The 17299-nt window shown below is 40.7% G+C and overlaps 1 protein-coding gene across 2 annotated transcripts; it reads right to left on the bottom strand.

Annotated features, from left to right (window-relative positions):
• Nucleotides 1–303: 303 nt before the first annotated feature.
• Nucleotides 304–17099, bottom strand: ppp1r3b (protein phosphatase 1 regulatory subunit 3B). Of its 2 annotated transcripts, XM_062971708.1 has the most exons (4): nucleotides 16918–17099; nucleotides 14242–14342; nucleotides 6281–6352; nucleotides 304–4199 (listed from the first exon to the last, which is right to left on the bottom strand). In XM_062971708.1, the coding sequence occupies exons 3-4, from the start codon at nucleotides 6328–6330 to the stop codon at nucleotides 3311–3313; spliced, it is 939 nt and encodes a 312-aa protein (XP_062827778.1). In that variant the 5' UTR covers nucleotides 6331–6352; nucleotides 14242–14342; nucleotides 16918–17099; the 3' UTR covers nucleotides 304–3310. The 2 variants fall into 2 exon arrangements, with proteins under 2 accessions (XP_062827778.1, XP_008114845.1); XM_008116638.3 differs by lacking the exon at nucleotides 6281–6352 and having other exon boundaries at nucleotides 16918–17097.
• Nucleotides 17100–17299: the final 200 nt, after the last annotated feature.

Here is a 17299-nt window from a genome sequence, read left to right as displayed (position 1 = left end):
AACATAGGCTGGGCCTTGCCAACAGTTTAGCAGGCATTTATCCTTGCATTCAAGACCACACCTGTAATATAACACAGAGCAACTTGGCCAAGGCTTACAGTGCAAGCTTTATATTTGCCTATACAAAACAGAAGCTTCACTGAATTAAGTAGAGCTCATTCCCGCATAATTGGGTAGAAGATTACAGCTTTAACCATTCCATTCTTCTTTTCATTTGTGGTTTTATTTCTCCCCAGATCATTTGTTCAGACTTCTAACAAAGGTTCGGGTATTTTTTTTTTATTTAAAAAAGACAGTTTCACCTTGTAATATTGTATTATTTAATGTCAGATAAAAACAACAGAAACACTGTGAGATTTCAAAACAGACTACAGTAAATAAATCCACTGTGATTTTAAAGTGCATTTTTTTCAGTTGTGTACAAAATATTTAAAAACATGCAAGGCACTCGAAAGCATTGACTGGAAGAGAACAACTTTCCTTAGTTACATTCATATTGGTGAGAGAGTCCAGAAAAATCCAAGAAGCTAGCTTAAACAACCAGTAAAAAAAGACCGAAATGAAAGTGCATTGAGGATAACCAGAGTGGGTTTTGTTTTTCACAGTATTATCTCCATCTCCTGACAGTTTTCTTCCTCACACACCCCTTCTATAAAAGTCTATCATTATCCCTACCCACACCCCCATCCCCAAGGCACAGTTTAGAATAATTTCACTGTAGCGTAACAGTCTTTAAGGCACTTGAATCAGCTCCATAGACAGCTAGAGAAGCAGCTTGAGTGTGGTTCACAGGTCCACAGGAAGACAAGACTTGGTACAAATGTTGGGTCCTGGTTTCTGAACTGAACTGTCCACCAGTTTTCCTGTAGTCTGTCCAAGTAAGATTGCAACCCTATGTGTTTCAGTCCTGGGTCCACTTTCCATTCATGGTCCACAGATATGAGTATTGTTTCTGGCGGTGAGGATCCTGTCCATAGAGACTCCATACATGATCCTCGCCTCTCCATCGTTAAAGATCTTGGCATATGAAAGATTAAGGTTGACTCTTATGCCCGACTTGCTTGTAAAGACAGCTTGTGAACTCTTGAATCAAGCAACTGAGTCAGTAACTAAACACATTTCAACTTCACCAAACAAATTTAAAGCATTTTGTGTCAAAAATATTGAGCTACCTGTTATGAACTCCCCCAAGTCTGCTTCTGAGCTGCTCATGTCAGCAATCTCATAATGACATAATTGACCCCTCAATGTGAGGATTTTCTACACATTTGGTAGAAATGCTTTCATGTATAAACAGAAAGATTAAAGCACAAGCTGCCCGGCTGCAAGCCAAAGCTTTTGTTTTCAAAGATTTATTTTCTTGCTGTTTGAATGCAATCTCTAAGGACTTATTCTGATGTTAAGTCCTGCTGTGTTCCTTGGACAACGCTTATACCTTATTTCCCGCAGGTTCTATTAACTTCAGGCTTTACTGACATTCGTACTGCCTGGGCAGGCCCATCAAACTTAACAGGACTTCAGTTAGGTGTACTGCTCATTTAAATAGTCCTACTCCAGGTAGGACCAACACTGGATTCAGCCCTGTTTGCATCTCTCCATTTAAGGCATGGGTGGGTGCAGCTCTCCTGACATTACTGGACTCCAATTCCCAACAGCGTTTGACAGCATAGCCAGTGGCGAGGAACACCCTTAATGAATAAATGGCTATAAATGTTGTAACATGTCATGCAAACAGCAGCTCGTGGTTTGTTTTTATGATGATTTGCATCACTGGGAAATGAACAGCTTCCTTTATTAGAGCAGGAACAACTCTGATTTCTTCTCCCCAGAACAGTCAGCTGAAAACCGCAACTTTTATGGATGGGGAACAGCAGCTCTCAAAAAAGCCTGTTTTAGTGGAGGGAGTCTATTGTTGATCTCTAAACTTAAAGGGTTTTAAGAAACCCCTATAAGTATTGGTATATATATTTCCAAAATGCAGCTCTTTGGTGGCTTAGATGCTGTACCATGATACATGAATGTGAATTCATGTTCACGGTATGCAAACTGAAACAACACAATTCATTTGACAGCAGAGTAAGGCAGTAAGTGTAAAACACTTGGACAAAACTCAGAAGTTATTTTCCCATAGAACTCCCAGAACATATTGACAGGGGGATTGTGGGAGTTGCAATCCAAAATATAACATTTTCAAATTCTAGTGGTAGTCCTAACTATGGTAGACCTCCTGAATCATAGATTTACATAAAGCATTGACTCGGCAGTCTACAAAATGATTCAGTTGGATTCAGGCCTCCAAGTGAGATAAATAATATCAAATTGGGCTGAATAAATACTCATTCTATGATTTGAACCATCTTTGTTTTGTCATGGAGATCTTACTTATTGCCCATCTTATGAAATTCATGGGGGGGAAAATAACATTATTTCTAGCCAGATGACCCATCAGCTCAAAGACTTTGTGTGTAAGCATATGCAAGAGTTAGGTTTTTTTTTATGTACATGTTTATTCTTCATACCCTTGCTTCCCAATCCAACACTGCTGTCAAGGCATATTAATAATATAATAAGACCTTCACTAATGCCAACTAACCCTTAACAATGAAGCTACAAGATTACACAGCTGAGCTGCAAAACGACTCTCTCACCTCAGCAACAGCAAAGAATTTATACATATTGTAATCTTAGAAAAAGAAAGGCACAGCCTGAATTGTGAGTAATCACCCTGGTATCTTCCCACAATGAAGGCATTTCCTAAAATGGAAGGAAAAAGAGTTAGAAGTCTAGCTAAAATTACAGTCACTTCCATATAAAAGCCTTGAAGCTTCACATATGGGTTGCCAGATGAGGGGCGAACTGGCAGTCCTATGCAATGCCCACTCACAGGCTGGTGAGTCTCTCTCATCGTTACATCTGCCAAACACAGAATAACATTTTTAAAAGATGTGTGGTCAAGTCGGACTCCGGAATATAACAAGCTCAGACAGAGAACACTTTCCCTGCACAGCCCACAATACTGTAATGTACCTCCAGGCAAAATAAAACTGAACCGAAGTGGTAAACGTTGAATCAGAAGAGATTGTCAGCATCAGTCTAAGAGAATAAGGCCTTCTCACTTTCTCTTAGTTATTTCAGTTCACAACCAGGATGATCCAGCGATCCTCCCTGTTTAGAAACCTTCTGCAGTTAGAGGAGTTGCAGGAGTCTTTTTGTTCCACTTTCTGTAACCATGATCAGGCACTTCCCTTTGGCAACAGTGACATTTAACTCCCAAACATTAAAATGCACCTGTATCTCCCAAGTCTTTGATTCAGTAATAAGGTCCTAGTTTTTCGTACCCTGAATAGCTAGGCCATTCAGGAAACAGGCCATAGGAACACCTTGGGCTTCCAAATTGGTCGAAGGCAATTCCAAAACTAGGGTCGCCTTGAGGATGAGACATCCCCCGCACAGATTTCAGTTCAGCGCGTACAATCCTGTAATTTAGACCTTTGTTGCTGTCCCAATACACCTTCCCATCACACTCATAACACACGGCAAATTCTATTCTTTCGTGGGGTTGAACTCTCTGTGGCAAGCTGACATCGAAGGAGAAGGTGTCCTTATCTGAACCGGCATACGTGTCCTTAACATACTGGCAGGGGTAGTCCGTGAAAGTTTTCCACGTATCAAATGTCATCCGGATTTTCACAGCCTTCTCGAATGCCAGATTCCTGACTTTGACTGTACCCACGATGGCTTTATCTTTCAACATGCAGTTCTCTAGACACACGTATTCGGCCTGGAGACGATTCCGAAAGTCCAAATAATCAGCAGAAGGCTGTACAAAATCCATGACAAAGTCATCTCTTTCGATGGTTGTCAGACCTACAATGCTGTCTATGAGCTCTGTGATATTGAACGGGATCTCTAGGGGATCGTCAAATTCCGAAAATACTTTAACCATTGTCAGAGCTAGGCCCCTGCTGTCTGCAAAGGAGACCCTCTTTTTCACTCTGTCCTGTTGCAAAGATTCCACCGCTCCCAGTTTGTTTAATTCAGCAGCACTGTTCAAATGGATGCAGGGTCTCAAAGGCTTCTTGGGCTTTGGAGCAATTTTGCAGCCAAAACTCTCCCTTCGCAAAGAGGGTGTCCTCAAGTAGAACTGCATGGCTACATCCACTGCCATTGTAGGCTTCTGAGGAAAAGAGTCCAAAATTCTGGAGGAGAAAAAGAAAACAGAGGAAATTTCACACATAATGTAGCAACAAACCTGCTTTTCATATACTGACTACACTTCATTCTTTTCATTAGAATATATTTATTAAGCAGAAAGACAAGTTTTTATAGTACAAAACCAAACAGAAGAAGTAATATGAACACCAAAAAAAACCAACTACATAATAAAACAATTACAAAAAGAAAACTAAACTAAATAACTAATTATAATACAAAACTACAAAAAGGGGAGAAAGATTGTGTAGCTTCAACTACCCAGTTGTTAGTAATAAATGATATCCTCAAGCAACATATACCGTATATGCTCTAGTATAAGCCGATCCAAATATAAGCCAAGGCACCTAATTTTACCAGAAAAAAATGGGAAAACTTATTGACTTGAGTATAACCCGACGTTGGGAAATGCAGTAACTACTGGTAAATTTCAAAAATAGATACCAATAAAATTACATTAATTGAGGCATCAGCAGATTAAATGTTTTTGAATATTTACATATTTACATCCTCAACCAGCTGGTCAGCCCTTCCCGCAGCTGTGCAGCGTCGCCAAAACGCTGTGTTGCCAGCCATGCCCCCATTGTTGGAAACAAGTGGTTGAGGGTGCAAGCGGCAGAATTTAGTGGGGAAGGATTTGCAAAGCTCATTCATCGCTATGGTAAGTGCCTAGATTCGAATGGTGACTACGTGAGATGTGGTATTTGGGTGTGGCTTTCAACTGCATATGGTAAATGTTTTCTCATATACTTTGTTCATTTTTAATTCCAAAACGTAACCTACTTTGTGGATAGCCCTCGTATTTCACAATGGCAACATGTTATAGTTGCACACAAAGTTACTAATAGTTTAATGAGTTATCAAGTTTTCCTAACTATTTTGAGTCAGAAACAAATCTACAAAAGCAACTCCGTAAATAGAAGGTATCTCATTAGGTTTTATGTTGTCGAGTGGAGCTCTGTGCCCACCCAGCAGCAGTGATGGGGACAGTAAAATGATGGTCAAGTGGAGCCAAACCAATCTTGGCTCAACTGAACTATGTAGGCATAGGAATGGGATACGTGGCTGCTTCTGGGGCCGGTTCAGAGCACTCCTGGCTGCGGATTAAGCAACCAGTGTAGATAAACGACCTCATTTGATTTTTCTCCTAAAGAACTAGAAAGGAAATCTTACCATTTCTTTGTCTCTTAACAGACAGAAAATCCTTTAGGGCAAGAACTGCATGTTATATAATCAAAATACTCCAAATTAAATCATTACATAACAAGGAAATCTTATTCAGCTGCAGGATGTTGTGATAGCTCCAGCAACCAACTGGCATGCATACTTGCTCAAAAAGACATGAATTATCAAATGAGTAAATGTAAATGGAATCCAGTTGCCTCTTTATATTACAGTACTTAGTGTCAGCTCACCACAGCCGCTCCTGAATGAACACACAAGACTCTCTGTGATATCACCAGAAACTTTTACTGTAGGAAACATGAACATCAGAAAAGCCAAGAATGGGAGGCTCCGGCCAACCCTCCTTTATATACCCTCCCCCTCATTTGAACAGTCTCTTCCCGCTCAGTAAAACCCCGCGCAAATTCCCCGCCAAGTCCATCAGCCGTTTCTCCTCCGAGTCCTGGGACGCAGGTGTCTTATCAATGTCAGTGACCCTGAAACTCAGAGCCACATCCAGGCTCTAGTAGCAGGGTTCTGACAACTTAGTTCACTGGAATTACAAAGTTTCAGAACAATGGTAAGCATATCAATAAAAGCCCGGTTACTAAACCTCCTGGAATCCTTATAGGTGGAATAAATAAAATATAAATAAATGAACAGCATAACTAATTTGAGAGGCAGCAATTTCAATACTAATTTTTAAAGACCCTAATTTCTGCTGTATTCTAGTTTTTCAGTATTTCCCCATCGTATTAGACAAAATACAACTACATCTCTTTCCCCTCTTCACATCACTAGTTACACAACCTCCTATTTTTAAATATAAGAATTCTTACTATGGAATAATAGTCTTTCCTCAAATAACTCTCACTGGAAGACATTCTCATGAAAGCATGCTTACCTGGGAACCCAGAGGTTTCTGGATGCAAATCCAATTTCAGTCTGCAACATTCTGAACTAACTTCTCGTATTCCTAAATAAGTAGACCAAGTGCTGGTGTCTCAATATGTCAGCAGTATCAATACAACAAAATTCATGCCAACCCAGATAGCTGAATGAAGGGCAACTCATCTGTGGCCCTGGTAGGACTTCCTTTTGTAGTAAATTCTCCACACCCTTAAATATTGAAGTCTTTATCGGATTGGCAGGAACAGGAAGCGGAAATAAGCTGAATGAGGCGATAGACGTCTGCACTAACTTGTTGCACTTCGCTGGAAAGGAAGTGGAAGCAGACGTGCGCCTTAGCAGGTCTACAGGCCACAAGAATTGAGACATTTCAGGAATTTTCATCTCTGAAACATTTCTAGAAATAAACTTCATGCCACCGTGTCAACCAGGTCACGGCCTATTAGTGCCACTAGGTTTTTCCGGCATAAATCCAGGACCAAATTACAAAAACAGCAAGCACAAATATAGAGAAACTCTGCCCACTGGTAATCTATCACATTCCTGTTCATATTGCTTTTCCCAAGGCCTGCTGGCACACTTGCTAGATGAACTTGTTGATACTTGTTCTAAATTGTAAGCCACGATTATTCATTATCCATCCACATTTAAAGACAAATGTAAAGCAAAGCACCAAGTCCAGCAGCAAAAATGGAGACCACAAAGCAGGCTGAAGGAGGAGTGCAGGAGCTCTTAAGCAACCGAAGCCTAAAGCTCTCTTAAAGATTCAGTTCTCAAGGGCATCTGCATTGTTAAGAATATGGCTAATATTTTACAAATGTGAAGAAAAAGTGTAACTGTTTAATTCTTTGTTTAACTTTGGTAAGGAATGTAATCATGCCATCTATTTTGATATGAAAAAGAAGGCAAAAATGTGTTCCTTGCAGGCCAGTCAGGCATCCTTTGTAAGGGTCAGGAAACTATTTTTTAAAATTGTCCAGATGAATCCTTCCCAAACTGTTGCCTTCTGGATGTATTGGACAACAGCACCCATCGATCAGCACTACCATGGGGCCATGACTTAAGGAAAGCATACATAGAGAATAAAGGAAATTGAGAATTGCAGGAAAAAAGAAGTAATGGGGCAAGCCAAATTGAAATGTTTGTTAAGTCTATCCAATAATAGAGGGATTAATATTATTTATTATTATTATTATTGATACACAACAAGATTAGCACACAGCAAACAAGATCACTATGCTGGCTGTTGTATTGGATCCCACATCGGACACTTCCTAAGCGTCTAGGATTATGTGATGTATCGGCAAATAATGCGTGCTGATCCCAGTAGGGTGGCCTTTTACAGCTGACAGATGGTAACTTTGTCAGCGGTGATTGTTTTTAAGTGCTGACCAAGGTCTCTAGGCCGATCACCACTGGAACCATCTTTACTGGCTTGTGCCAGAGTCTTTGCATTTTGATCTTTAAATCTTCATATCATGGCAGCTTTTCCAGTTGCTTCTCGTCAATCCTGCTGTCACTATTTTTATTATTATCATTATTATATTTATTTAAACTCTACTCTTTCTCTCCACAAATCGGGGCAGAAACCATTCTGCTTTCTATGTGTTGTTGAACTTCAACTGCTAGCATTCTTAGCCACCACAGCCATCCATTTCAAACCAAACTTAGTAAGGCTGCTGCAGAAGTCTTTTCAAGCAGGAAGCTCTTTCAATTTATTTAATTTTACCTTATTTGCATAAAGATTCCACAAGCAGATGCAGTTTTGAAACTTGCCCACTCAGTGACTGTTCTAAACTTCTACATGTTCCCAGCTCTAAACGGGACTCACTTTGGGATCCGTTTAGGGAGAAAATCAGGATACAAATAATAATAATAATAATAATAATAATAATAATTATTATTATTATTATTATTATTATTATTATCATCTACAATTCTGCTGTTACAACTAGGCTTTCTGTAACACTGATGTACCCTTTAGGGTATTCTCTGAGCAGTTTTTAAACTGTATTTTTGAAAGCTCTGAGATTCCCTGCAAATGGGAGAGTGTCATTAGTGAAGAGACAAGGCATCAAAAGTATAACCCTCCTGACTATTCAATCCAATACCCTAAGGAAGGAAGAAGGAAGGATTTGTGTGAATGTTCTAGGATGCACTTGCCATTGATGCATATCAACATGCTTTAGAACAGTGACTTCCAAATTCTGATCATCCAAGTGTTTTGAACTTCAGCTGCCTAAATCCCCCACCAGAGCTGCTCAATTTTTGAACCACATTTCAGAGACTTTCCATTTCCTGTTGCATGTCAGTAAACTGAATACAACCACAATGAACTAATGAATGGCTGATTACTAAGTTGCTCGACTGTTTCCTTCCCTGGGTTACTGAGAGTTTTCCGGGGTGTATGGCCATATTCCAGAAGCTTCTGGAACATGGCCATACAGCCCGGAAAACTCACAGCAACCCAGTGATTCCGGCCATGATAGCCTTCGACAACACGTTTCCTTCCCATTCATCAGAACTCACTCCAGCTTAACCCCATCTGAAGTCATAACCTAAAGGATCTCTGATTTGTGAAGACCCTCCCCAAAAGCCACCTGCAGCGTGAAATACATGAAACAAAACTCTTGTTCAACAAAACGGCTGCGGGTTTATCAGATGAAAAACAAAACACTGGAGGTTATTCTACTGAGAAGCCAAAGTGGTGTGAAAATTACATCAGTTTTGATCTCTCTAAAAGCAGAGACTCCGAGAATAGATGGAACCTGATAACTTGTTGTCTTGCCCCAGTTGAAACAGTCTCTTTCCATACTAAATCAAAACCAGTCAGCTGATTTTGCATTTGTTTCCTTATATGCCCATTTTTTGTACGAATCTGTGTACAGGACTCAAGTGTCATGCTTGTTACAAATAACTCCCAGTCCAAGAGTCCTGCTCCTCATGAATCCCTTCTCGGAGATAAAGTTAGCTGGAGTTATGTTTGCTGACAAGCCAAAAATAGAAAGCTCCCCACAGGAGTGGAGGAGAAGCAGGCCTGCTAAGTTTTCATGCCTGAAACCCGGTGGAGTATCATCCAACTATGTTGGTACAAGTAATAAACTTTAAGGTTTCTATGCACAAATGATATAGTCTTATTTCTAAGTTGCCCTCAGGTCTTTTGAGAAAGTGTGGAATAACTATGAAGAGAGGGACAAGTTAGCAAAGTAATTCTGAACATGTTAAGGCCCGTCGTAGCTGGCTTCTTTTACTCTAGCAAGTAGGAGAACAGTATCCTTTAAATTATTTCAGCCACCAAAACATGTGTAGTTGAAGGCTTTCATGGCCAGAATCACTGAGTTGCTATAAGTTTGCAATTGGCCACCTTGATTAGCACTGAATGACCTTGCAGCTTCAAAGCCTGGCTGATTCCTTCCTGGGAGAATCCTTTGTTGGGAGGTGTTAGCTGACATTGATTGCTTCTTGTCTGGAATCCCCGTCTTCTGAGTGTTGTTTTTTATTTGCTGTCCTAATTTTAGAGTTTTTAAATATTGGTAGCCAGATTTTGTTCATTTTCAACAAAATATGGTTTTCTCCTTTCTGTTGAAATTGTCCACATGCTTGTGGATTTCAATGGCTTCTCAATATAGTCCAGTGGTTCCCAACCTTTGGGCCTCCATGTGTTTTGGAATTCAGCTCCCAGAAATCCCAGACAGCTTACTAGCTGTTAGGAACTGTGGGAGCTGAAGTTCAAAACACCTGGAGGTTGGGAACTACTGGTGTAGTATGACATGGTAGTTGTTAGAGTGGTCCAGCATTCCTGTGTTCTCAAATAATATGCTGTGTCCAGTAGTAAAAAAAAAAAAAACCCCTCTAAAATCAGGCCAGCTGATCATCTGCCAACAAAGGATCCCCCCAGGCAGGAAACAGCCAGGCCCTGAAGCTGCAAGACCATTCAATGCAAATAAAAGTGATCAATTTCAACATTCAACATTCACACTTGCTTCCAATAGACAAGATTTCTTCCTCCCACCCTGGACTTTCCACAGGTATATAAGCCCCACTTCCTAGTTTCCAACAGACCTCACACCTCTGAGGATGCCTGCCACAGGTGTGGGCAAAATGTCAGGAGAGAATGTTTCTGGAACATGGCCATACAGCCCGGAAAACTCACAGCAACCCAGTGATTCCAGCCATGAAAGTCTACGACAACACAAAGACAGTCATCATTATGACCCAACTGTGGTATTCAAAAGAAAATTGTTTGCCATTGTGGAAACCAGAAAACTGGATTATAAGGAGTCGTAATTTGTGCTCAATTCTCTTCCTGGATTATTCAAAAAACAAAATGCAAAAATCAATGGCATCTATTGTCATGTTTAAGCACTTCCTACAGTAGCAGCACAAAGCCAAGGTCAGGTTCATTTGGTTCCTTTTCCTCTTACTGCAGATGACGACATGCTCATTTCATAATGAAAATAATTCCTTGAATCACTCTACACAATTTCCCAATAACAACCAGCTTCACATCCCATCATCTACTGTAAATATTTCATCAGGGCTTCATGTCCTTCATTATGAAATAGCATTTTCTCATTTTTTCTGTGACCACAAGAAACAGGTACTGCAAGATCTCACAAGAGCGTAGTCCAGCTTAACTCAGAATGGTTCCCTCTATATATGTGGATTGTAGCTCCCTCAGTCCCAGACAGCATGGTGCTATGCCATTTGGGGACAATGGAAGTTAAAATCCACCACAAATGGAAGACATCAGCCTGGGGAAGACTTACTTTATCCTTGCTAAATATGCTCGGCATTTCAAGGGGGGATACCTTTGTTGTGGTGAAACCCGAGAATGCTGATGAAGAAACCTTCTTTATTTATTAATTTCCTTGAAGATATTCATGTATTTTATCTCCAACTATCATACCCACCAATGGTAATTATAACACCAGTATTATAATACCAACTGTTATATCCAATCATTCCTTACCACAATTTATCAAAATTAAAAGTGTCCTCCTTAATGGGTAGCTGTGAGTTTTCCAGGCTGTATGGCCATGTTCCAGAAGCATTCTCTCTTGACATTTTGCCCACATCTATGGCAAGCATCTTCAGAGATTGTGAGGTCTGTTGGAAACTAGACAAGAGGGGTTTATATATCTGTGGAATAATGTCCAGGGTGGGAGAAAGAACTCTCTGTTTGAAGAAACAGTCAGGCTTTGAAGCTGCAAAGCCATTCAATGCTAACCAAGATGGCCAATTGTAACATTCACACTTGCTTCAAACTGACAAGTGTTCTTTCTCCCACCCTGGACATTTCAGAGATATATAAACCCTACTTGGCTAATTTCCAACAGACCTCAGAGTATGCCTGCCATACATGTGGGTGAAACGTCAGGAGAGAATGCTTCTGGAACATGGCCATATATATAATAACAATAATAACTTTATTTTTGTACCCCGCCTTCATCTCCCCGAAGGGACTCAGTGCGGCTTACATGGGGCCAATCCTGAACGACAAAGTTTAAAATATAATACATTAAAATAAATAACAAGAATATAAGAAAGTAAAACAACAACATTATAACAACGTATAAAATATATTTAATATAGCCCAGAAAACTCACAGTAACCCAGTGATTCCCGCCATGAAGGTCTTTGACAACGCATTGTCATCTTGAACTTGTAAGTCCAAAAATTGAAGATTGCTGGGGTTTTCTTACAAGGGACAGGTTTTGTTTTATGGTAATTTAAGGAGAAATATCAATTCAAATAGTCACTTAACATCTAAGTCTAGGAATGTAAAGTAAACTGATGATAAATATGCAGCTTGCCGGACAGCAGGACAATTAAGAAGTTGTTTGAGTGGAATATTTACTGCCTGCAGACTGGTTCCCACATTATATTTAATAGCACTGTTTTATCCCCATCCTCAAATACAGTAACACCCACAGCTCCAAGATACTATCATGGGATGTACCTCCAGCAGCTGATCCACCTGTATAATATAAATATACTCATACAATTCGCATGACTGCTCACTCCAAGGGTTAGGAGTCCTGACTGCATCTCAACATTAATGTAAATTGCATGGCCTCCCCAAGTATAGGAAGTGACTAATGCTATAGGCCCCATAGCCACAGACACCACAACCATTGACAGTAAAGGGCGCTTTCAGACTACACAGGGAGAAAGCTAAAAGAATCCAGTCCCGGTTGACTACTCATTTTAAATGAAACTATTCACTTTCATGCTTGCAACCGTAGCAATGTAAAGCCTTTGCACCCAATCCTGATATTTGCACAAGCAGATGCAAATGTGATTCATTTATGTAAGTTGTTCTCAACCTGTGGGCTGCAGCCCAACACGAAAACCTAGTCCACGAACCTCCTTTCTCTATTTATATTATTTTATTCATATTATTACCACTCTTTTCTGCAGAGCTGACCATTGCATTGGATAGACCACATTAATTCTAATTATGAAATATGGTTCTCTGTGGGCGAGCAGATGAAGACTACTGGATGGCATATGTTCTGTATCAGAAACTAGAGCTGATGTGGTCTATATAATTTTCTGAATCAGCACCTCAAATAACCAAACCAAATCTAAAGTTGACCTAAAACTGATTCGTAACCCTTTTGGTCCTAATGTTGGAGAGTGGTCCCTGGTCAAAGTGGTCCCTGGCCAAAAAAAGGTTGGGAACCACTGATTTATGTGATTTATGTGATACAGAAGAGTCTCACTTATCCAAGCTAAACGGGCCGGCAGAAGCTTGAACAGCTTTATTTACATATACAGTAGAGTCTCACTTATCCAACATAAATGGGCTGGCAGAAGCTTGGATAAGCGAATATCTTGGATAATAAGGAGGGATTAAGGAAAAGCCTATTAAACATCAAAATAGGTTATGATTTTACAAATTAAGCACCAAAACATCATGTTATACAACAAATTTGACAGAAAAAGTAGCTCAATATGCAGTAATGTTATGTTGTAATTACTGTATTTATGAATGTAGCACCAAAATATCACGATGTATTGAAAACATTGACTACAAAAATGCGTTGGATAATACAGAATGTTGGATAAGTGAGACTCTACTGTAAATCCAAGACCTAATTCAACACAAAATAAAAGTTTCTCCTAAACTTGAGCATTGACAGCACACTTTAAAAATCCATACCCCTAATATTATTGATTTTAATTTTTAATGAAATCCCTTGTTAAATGTTTGCTGTAACTTTTTAAGTAACTGTTTATACTTAATATGCTAGTTATCCTTGTCTCTAAATGCAAAGTTTACTAAAACGAACGAGTTCAATAAGATGCTGCTTTCATGAAGTGATACATAATAATTTAATGTCTTGTGCAAGTATTGCGTGCATTCCCCAAGGATTTCACCACACAGTTTGATAACCACCAGGGTAACCTATGTTACCAAGTATATATTTAGAAGTTAGAGATGACTCAATTCTTTCCCGACCTGCAAAAACATTTCAAAGCTAAAAAGTCTGCATTTAATGGGACTAAACAGCATTAAACAATGGGATTTCTGAGCAGGTATACATTGGATTAGTGAAAGTTTTCCGCTCATATTAAGTCTAGTTGTATCCGACTCTGGGGGTTGGTGCTTATCTCCATTTCTAAGCTGAAGAGCTGGAATTGTCCGTAGATGCCTTTAAGGTCATGTGGTCATCATGACTGCATAGAGCGCCATTACCTTCCTGCTGGAGCAGTACCTATTGATCTACTCACATTTGCATGTTTTCAAACTGCTAGGTTGGCAGAAGCTGAGGATAACAGCGGGAGCTCACCTCGCTCCCCAGATTCAAACTGCTGACCTTTTGGTCAGCAAGTTCAGCAACTCAGCAGTTTAATCTGCTGCACCACTGGGGCCCTTAGGATTACACTGTAGTTAAAATGCATTTGAGATTGAGTTTGTGAAGATAATCTGTATTATGTTTTTCTTACCGCATAGGGATAAAAGAAGTTAGCAGCAAAGATGGTTCAAGATGTTGGAGCCTGATTGGTCACAGGGATTTCTCGTTCCACGGAAGTGACAAATTCATGATCTAAAACAACACAAGAGGATGGCTTAAAGTCGGAAATCTCTTTGGAACAAAGACCAGCCACCAGCGCCTGCTCTTTGTCATGCATGTAAAAAGAAACCACATTCAAAGCTGCAACAATAAAAAGATCCGGATAGAGGCAGCTCTATGCCTACAAAGTGTACACACCCACTGGAAAGGATCCATAGAGAAACTACCTGAAAATAGGACTGCAGCCTCAATCAAAAGAACAGGGTTCTCAGGAGTAAATCCCACTGCATTCGCTGCAACTCACCTCCTCAAAAAGTTTTCATCACCCCAATAAAGCACACACGACTTTGCATTTTTAGAAGTTTTCAATGTTACACGATTACAGAGGAAATGGGGGCCAGGGGTGGGGGGATGGGAGAGATAAAGCAATAATTGTAAATCAATTTGAATATAAACAACACTGGCCAACACACATTTTTGTGCCTCAAATATTAGCCCTGTTTCTGGGTATATTTGACATGCTACTTCCAAAAATGGCACCAGTTTCCCCCTATCAGCTGTAGTTTGTGAGATACAGTACATATGCCAGCTGCCAGTCTTCATCTGCTGGCCCATAGAAAATCATGATAACCATATTTAGGAAACTAGGGGTTGATGTGGTCTATCCAATGCAATTTTCCAAATCAGCACCCTAAATAACCCCAGGAAACAGACCTAAAAGACAAGGCACCAAGAAAGAATAATAATTAGGTATGTTGTCAAAGGCTTTCATGGTCGGAATCACTGGGTTGCTGTAGGTTTTCCAGGCTGTATGGCCATGTTCCAGAAGCATTCTTTCCTGACGCTTCGCCCATATCTATGGTGGGCATCCTCAGAGATTGTGAGGTATGTTGGAAACTAGGCAAGTGGGGTTTATATATCTGTGGAATGTCCAGGGTGGGAGAAAGAACTTTTGTCTGTTTGAGACAAGTGTGAATGTGGGAATTGGTCACCTTGATTAGCATTGAATGGCTTTGCAGCTTCAAAACCTGGCTTCTTCCTGTTCTTCTTAGTTGGGGTGGGAGGTGATTAACTAGCCCTGATTGCTTCTTATGTGGAATTCCTCTCTTTTCTGAGTGTTGTTCTTTATTTACTGTCTTGATCTTAGAGTTTTTAAAATACTGGTAGCCAGATTTTGTTAATTTTTCATGATTTCCTCCTTTAGGTTGAAATTGTCCACAAGTTTGTGGATTTCAATGGCTTCTCTGTGCAGTCTGACATGTTAGAGTGGTTGTTAGAGTGGTCCAGCATTTTTGTGTTCTCAAATAATATGTTGTGTCCAGAGAAGTCAGCCATAGCAGAGCACTTGATGAACCAACTTGGGCACAGCATATTTTTGAGAACACAAAAAAGCTGGACAACTCTAACAACCACCATGTCAGACTACACAGAAAAACTACAAGCATGTGAACTATTTCAACAGAAAGGAGGAAATCATGAAAATTAACAAAATCTGGCTACCAGTATTTTAAAAACCTCTAAAATCAGGACAGTAAATAAAGAACAACATTCAGAAAACAGAGAAATTCCAGGCATGAAACAATTAGGGTCAGCTGAAACCTCCCAACTAAGGATTCCCCCAGGAAGGAAGAAGCCAGGATTTGAAGCTGCAAGGCCATTAAATGCTAATCAAGCTGGCCAATTGCCACATTCACACTTGCCTCAAGCAGACAAGAGTTCTTTCTTCCACACACCCTGGACATTATTCCACAGATATATAAATTTCACTTGCCTAGTTTCCAACAGACCTCACAACCTCTGTGGATGCCTGCCACAGATGTGGGCAAAACGTCAGGAGATAATGCTTCTGGAACATGGTCATATAGTCCGGAAAACTCACAGCAACCCAATAAGAGACAAGCAACCCAAAAAAGAGACAAGCATTAACAACTCCAATTTAAGTTTAAAGCCTAAATAATGGAAAGCCGGGTGGCCTGATGACAAAGCAGGAGACTGTTACACCTTAAATAGCTGGGCCAAATCTTGCACAGCAGGCTCTTCCAGGTCTTGTCCTTTGCATTTGCATATCAGGAGATAGTTAATCAGATCTGCAATGCATTCCTTGTGATCAATTCATTGGTGCTGGAGGGGAATTCTATAGTAGCACAAAAATGGACCAAATCAAGCCTTTAACTCTCCTTAGAAGCGGAGATGACTGACTACACTGCAGCCCCTTCTACACTGCTTTGAAGGGGATTATATGGCAGTGTAGACTCAGATAGTCCAGTTTGATAGCCATGGCTCAATGCTACAGAATCCTGAGAGTTGTGGTTCGGTGAGGCACCAGCTCCACTGGGAAGAGAAGGTTTGTAAAAGGACAATTCTCGTGGTTCTATAGCACTGCAGCTAAAGCGGTATCAAACTGTATTATCTGCACAGTATAGATGCACCCAAAGGCTCCTCGCCTCTTGAAAAGTCTACTCTCCCAACCGAACTACACCAATAAAGCTCTCCCGGTTTCAACCCATTCCCTGGGCAAGATTTTGCACTTCTTAGGCCTCCAAAAATGCACTTTTCGGAGCAAACCTGCCCGAAAGCATTATGTTTCCTCCAGCTTCCCTCTCCCTACCTGGAGCACTTTTGTCTGCCTGGCGAAACAAAGCCTCTGCCAGCCGTATAATTTCTCGATTGGGATCTGCCTCGTTCTGTTTCTCTCTGCGGGATCGCTCAGCTCCGGTTCCAGCGTGTGGATGTGCGGCGCATTCTATACCTCTTAAGTGATCCTTCCGTCGCAAGCCCTCTCGCAAAAGGGGGGCTAAGCTGCGCCGTAGCCAATGGGCGTGCTCCGAACGTTCCGGGCCAGCCAATAGCGGCGGCGGTGCTGCTTCCCATGCGGAAAGAGCAGGAGGCTGGCGCGTGAACGCCATGCTGGCGGGGAGGGCGTGACGAGTGATAGAGCGCATCCGCGGTGCACGGGGCGCGCGGGTGGGCGCGCGCTTCCCACGAGATCT

The sequence above is a fragment of the Anolis carolinensis genome, chromosome 2 (assembly GCF_035594765.1).
Source record: "Anolis carolinensis isolate JA03-04 chromosome 2, rAnoCar3.1.pri, whole genome shotgun sequence".
Classification (NCBI taxonomy): Eukaryota; Metazoa; Chordata; class Lepidosauria; order Squamata; family Dactyloidae; genus Anolis; species Anolis carolinensis.
The sequence above is the reverse complement of the archived record's forward strand: the minus strand, read 5'-3'. Positions and strand labels throughout refer to the sequence as shown.

Coding starts and splice junctions, on each gene's coding strand:
- ppp1r3b (XM_062971708.1), bottom strand. CDS start 6,330: ATGTTGCAGACTGAAATTGGATTTGCATCCAGAAACCTCTGGGTTCCC. Junction 4,200..6,280: donor AGAAACCTCTGGGTTCCCAG/GTAAGCATGCTT, acceptor TTTCTCCTCCAG/AATTTTGGACTCTTTTCCTC.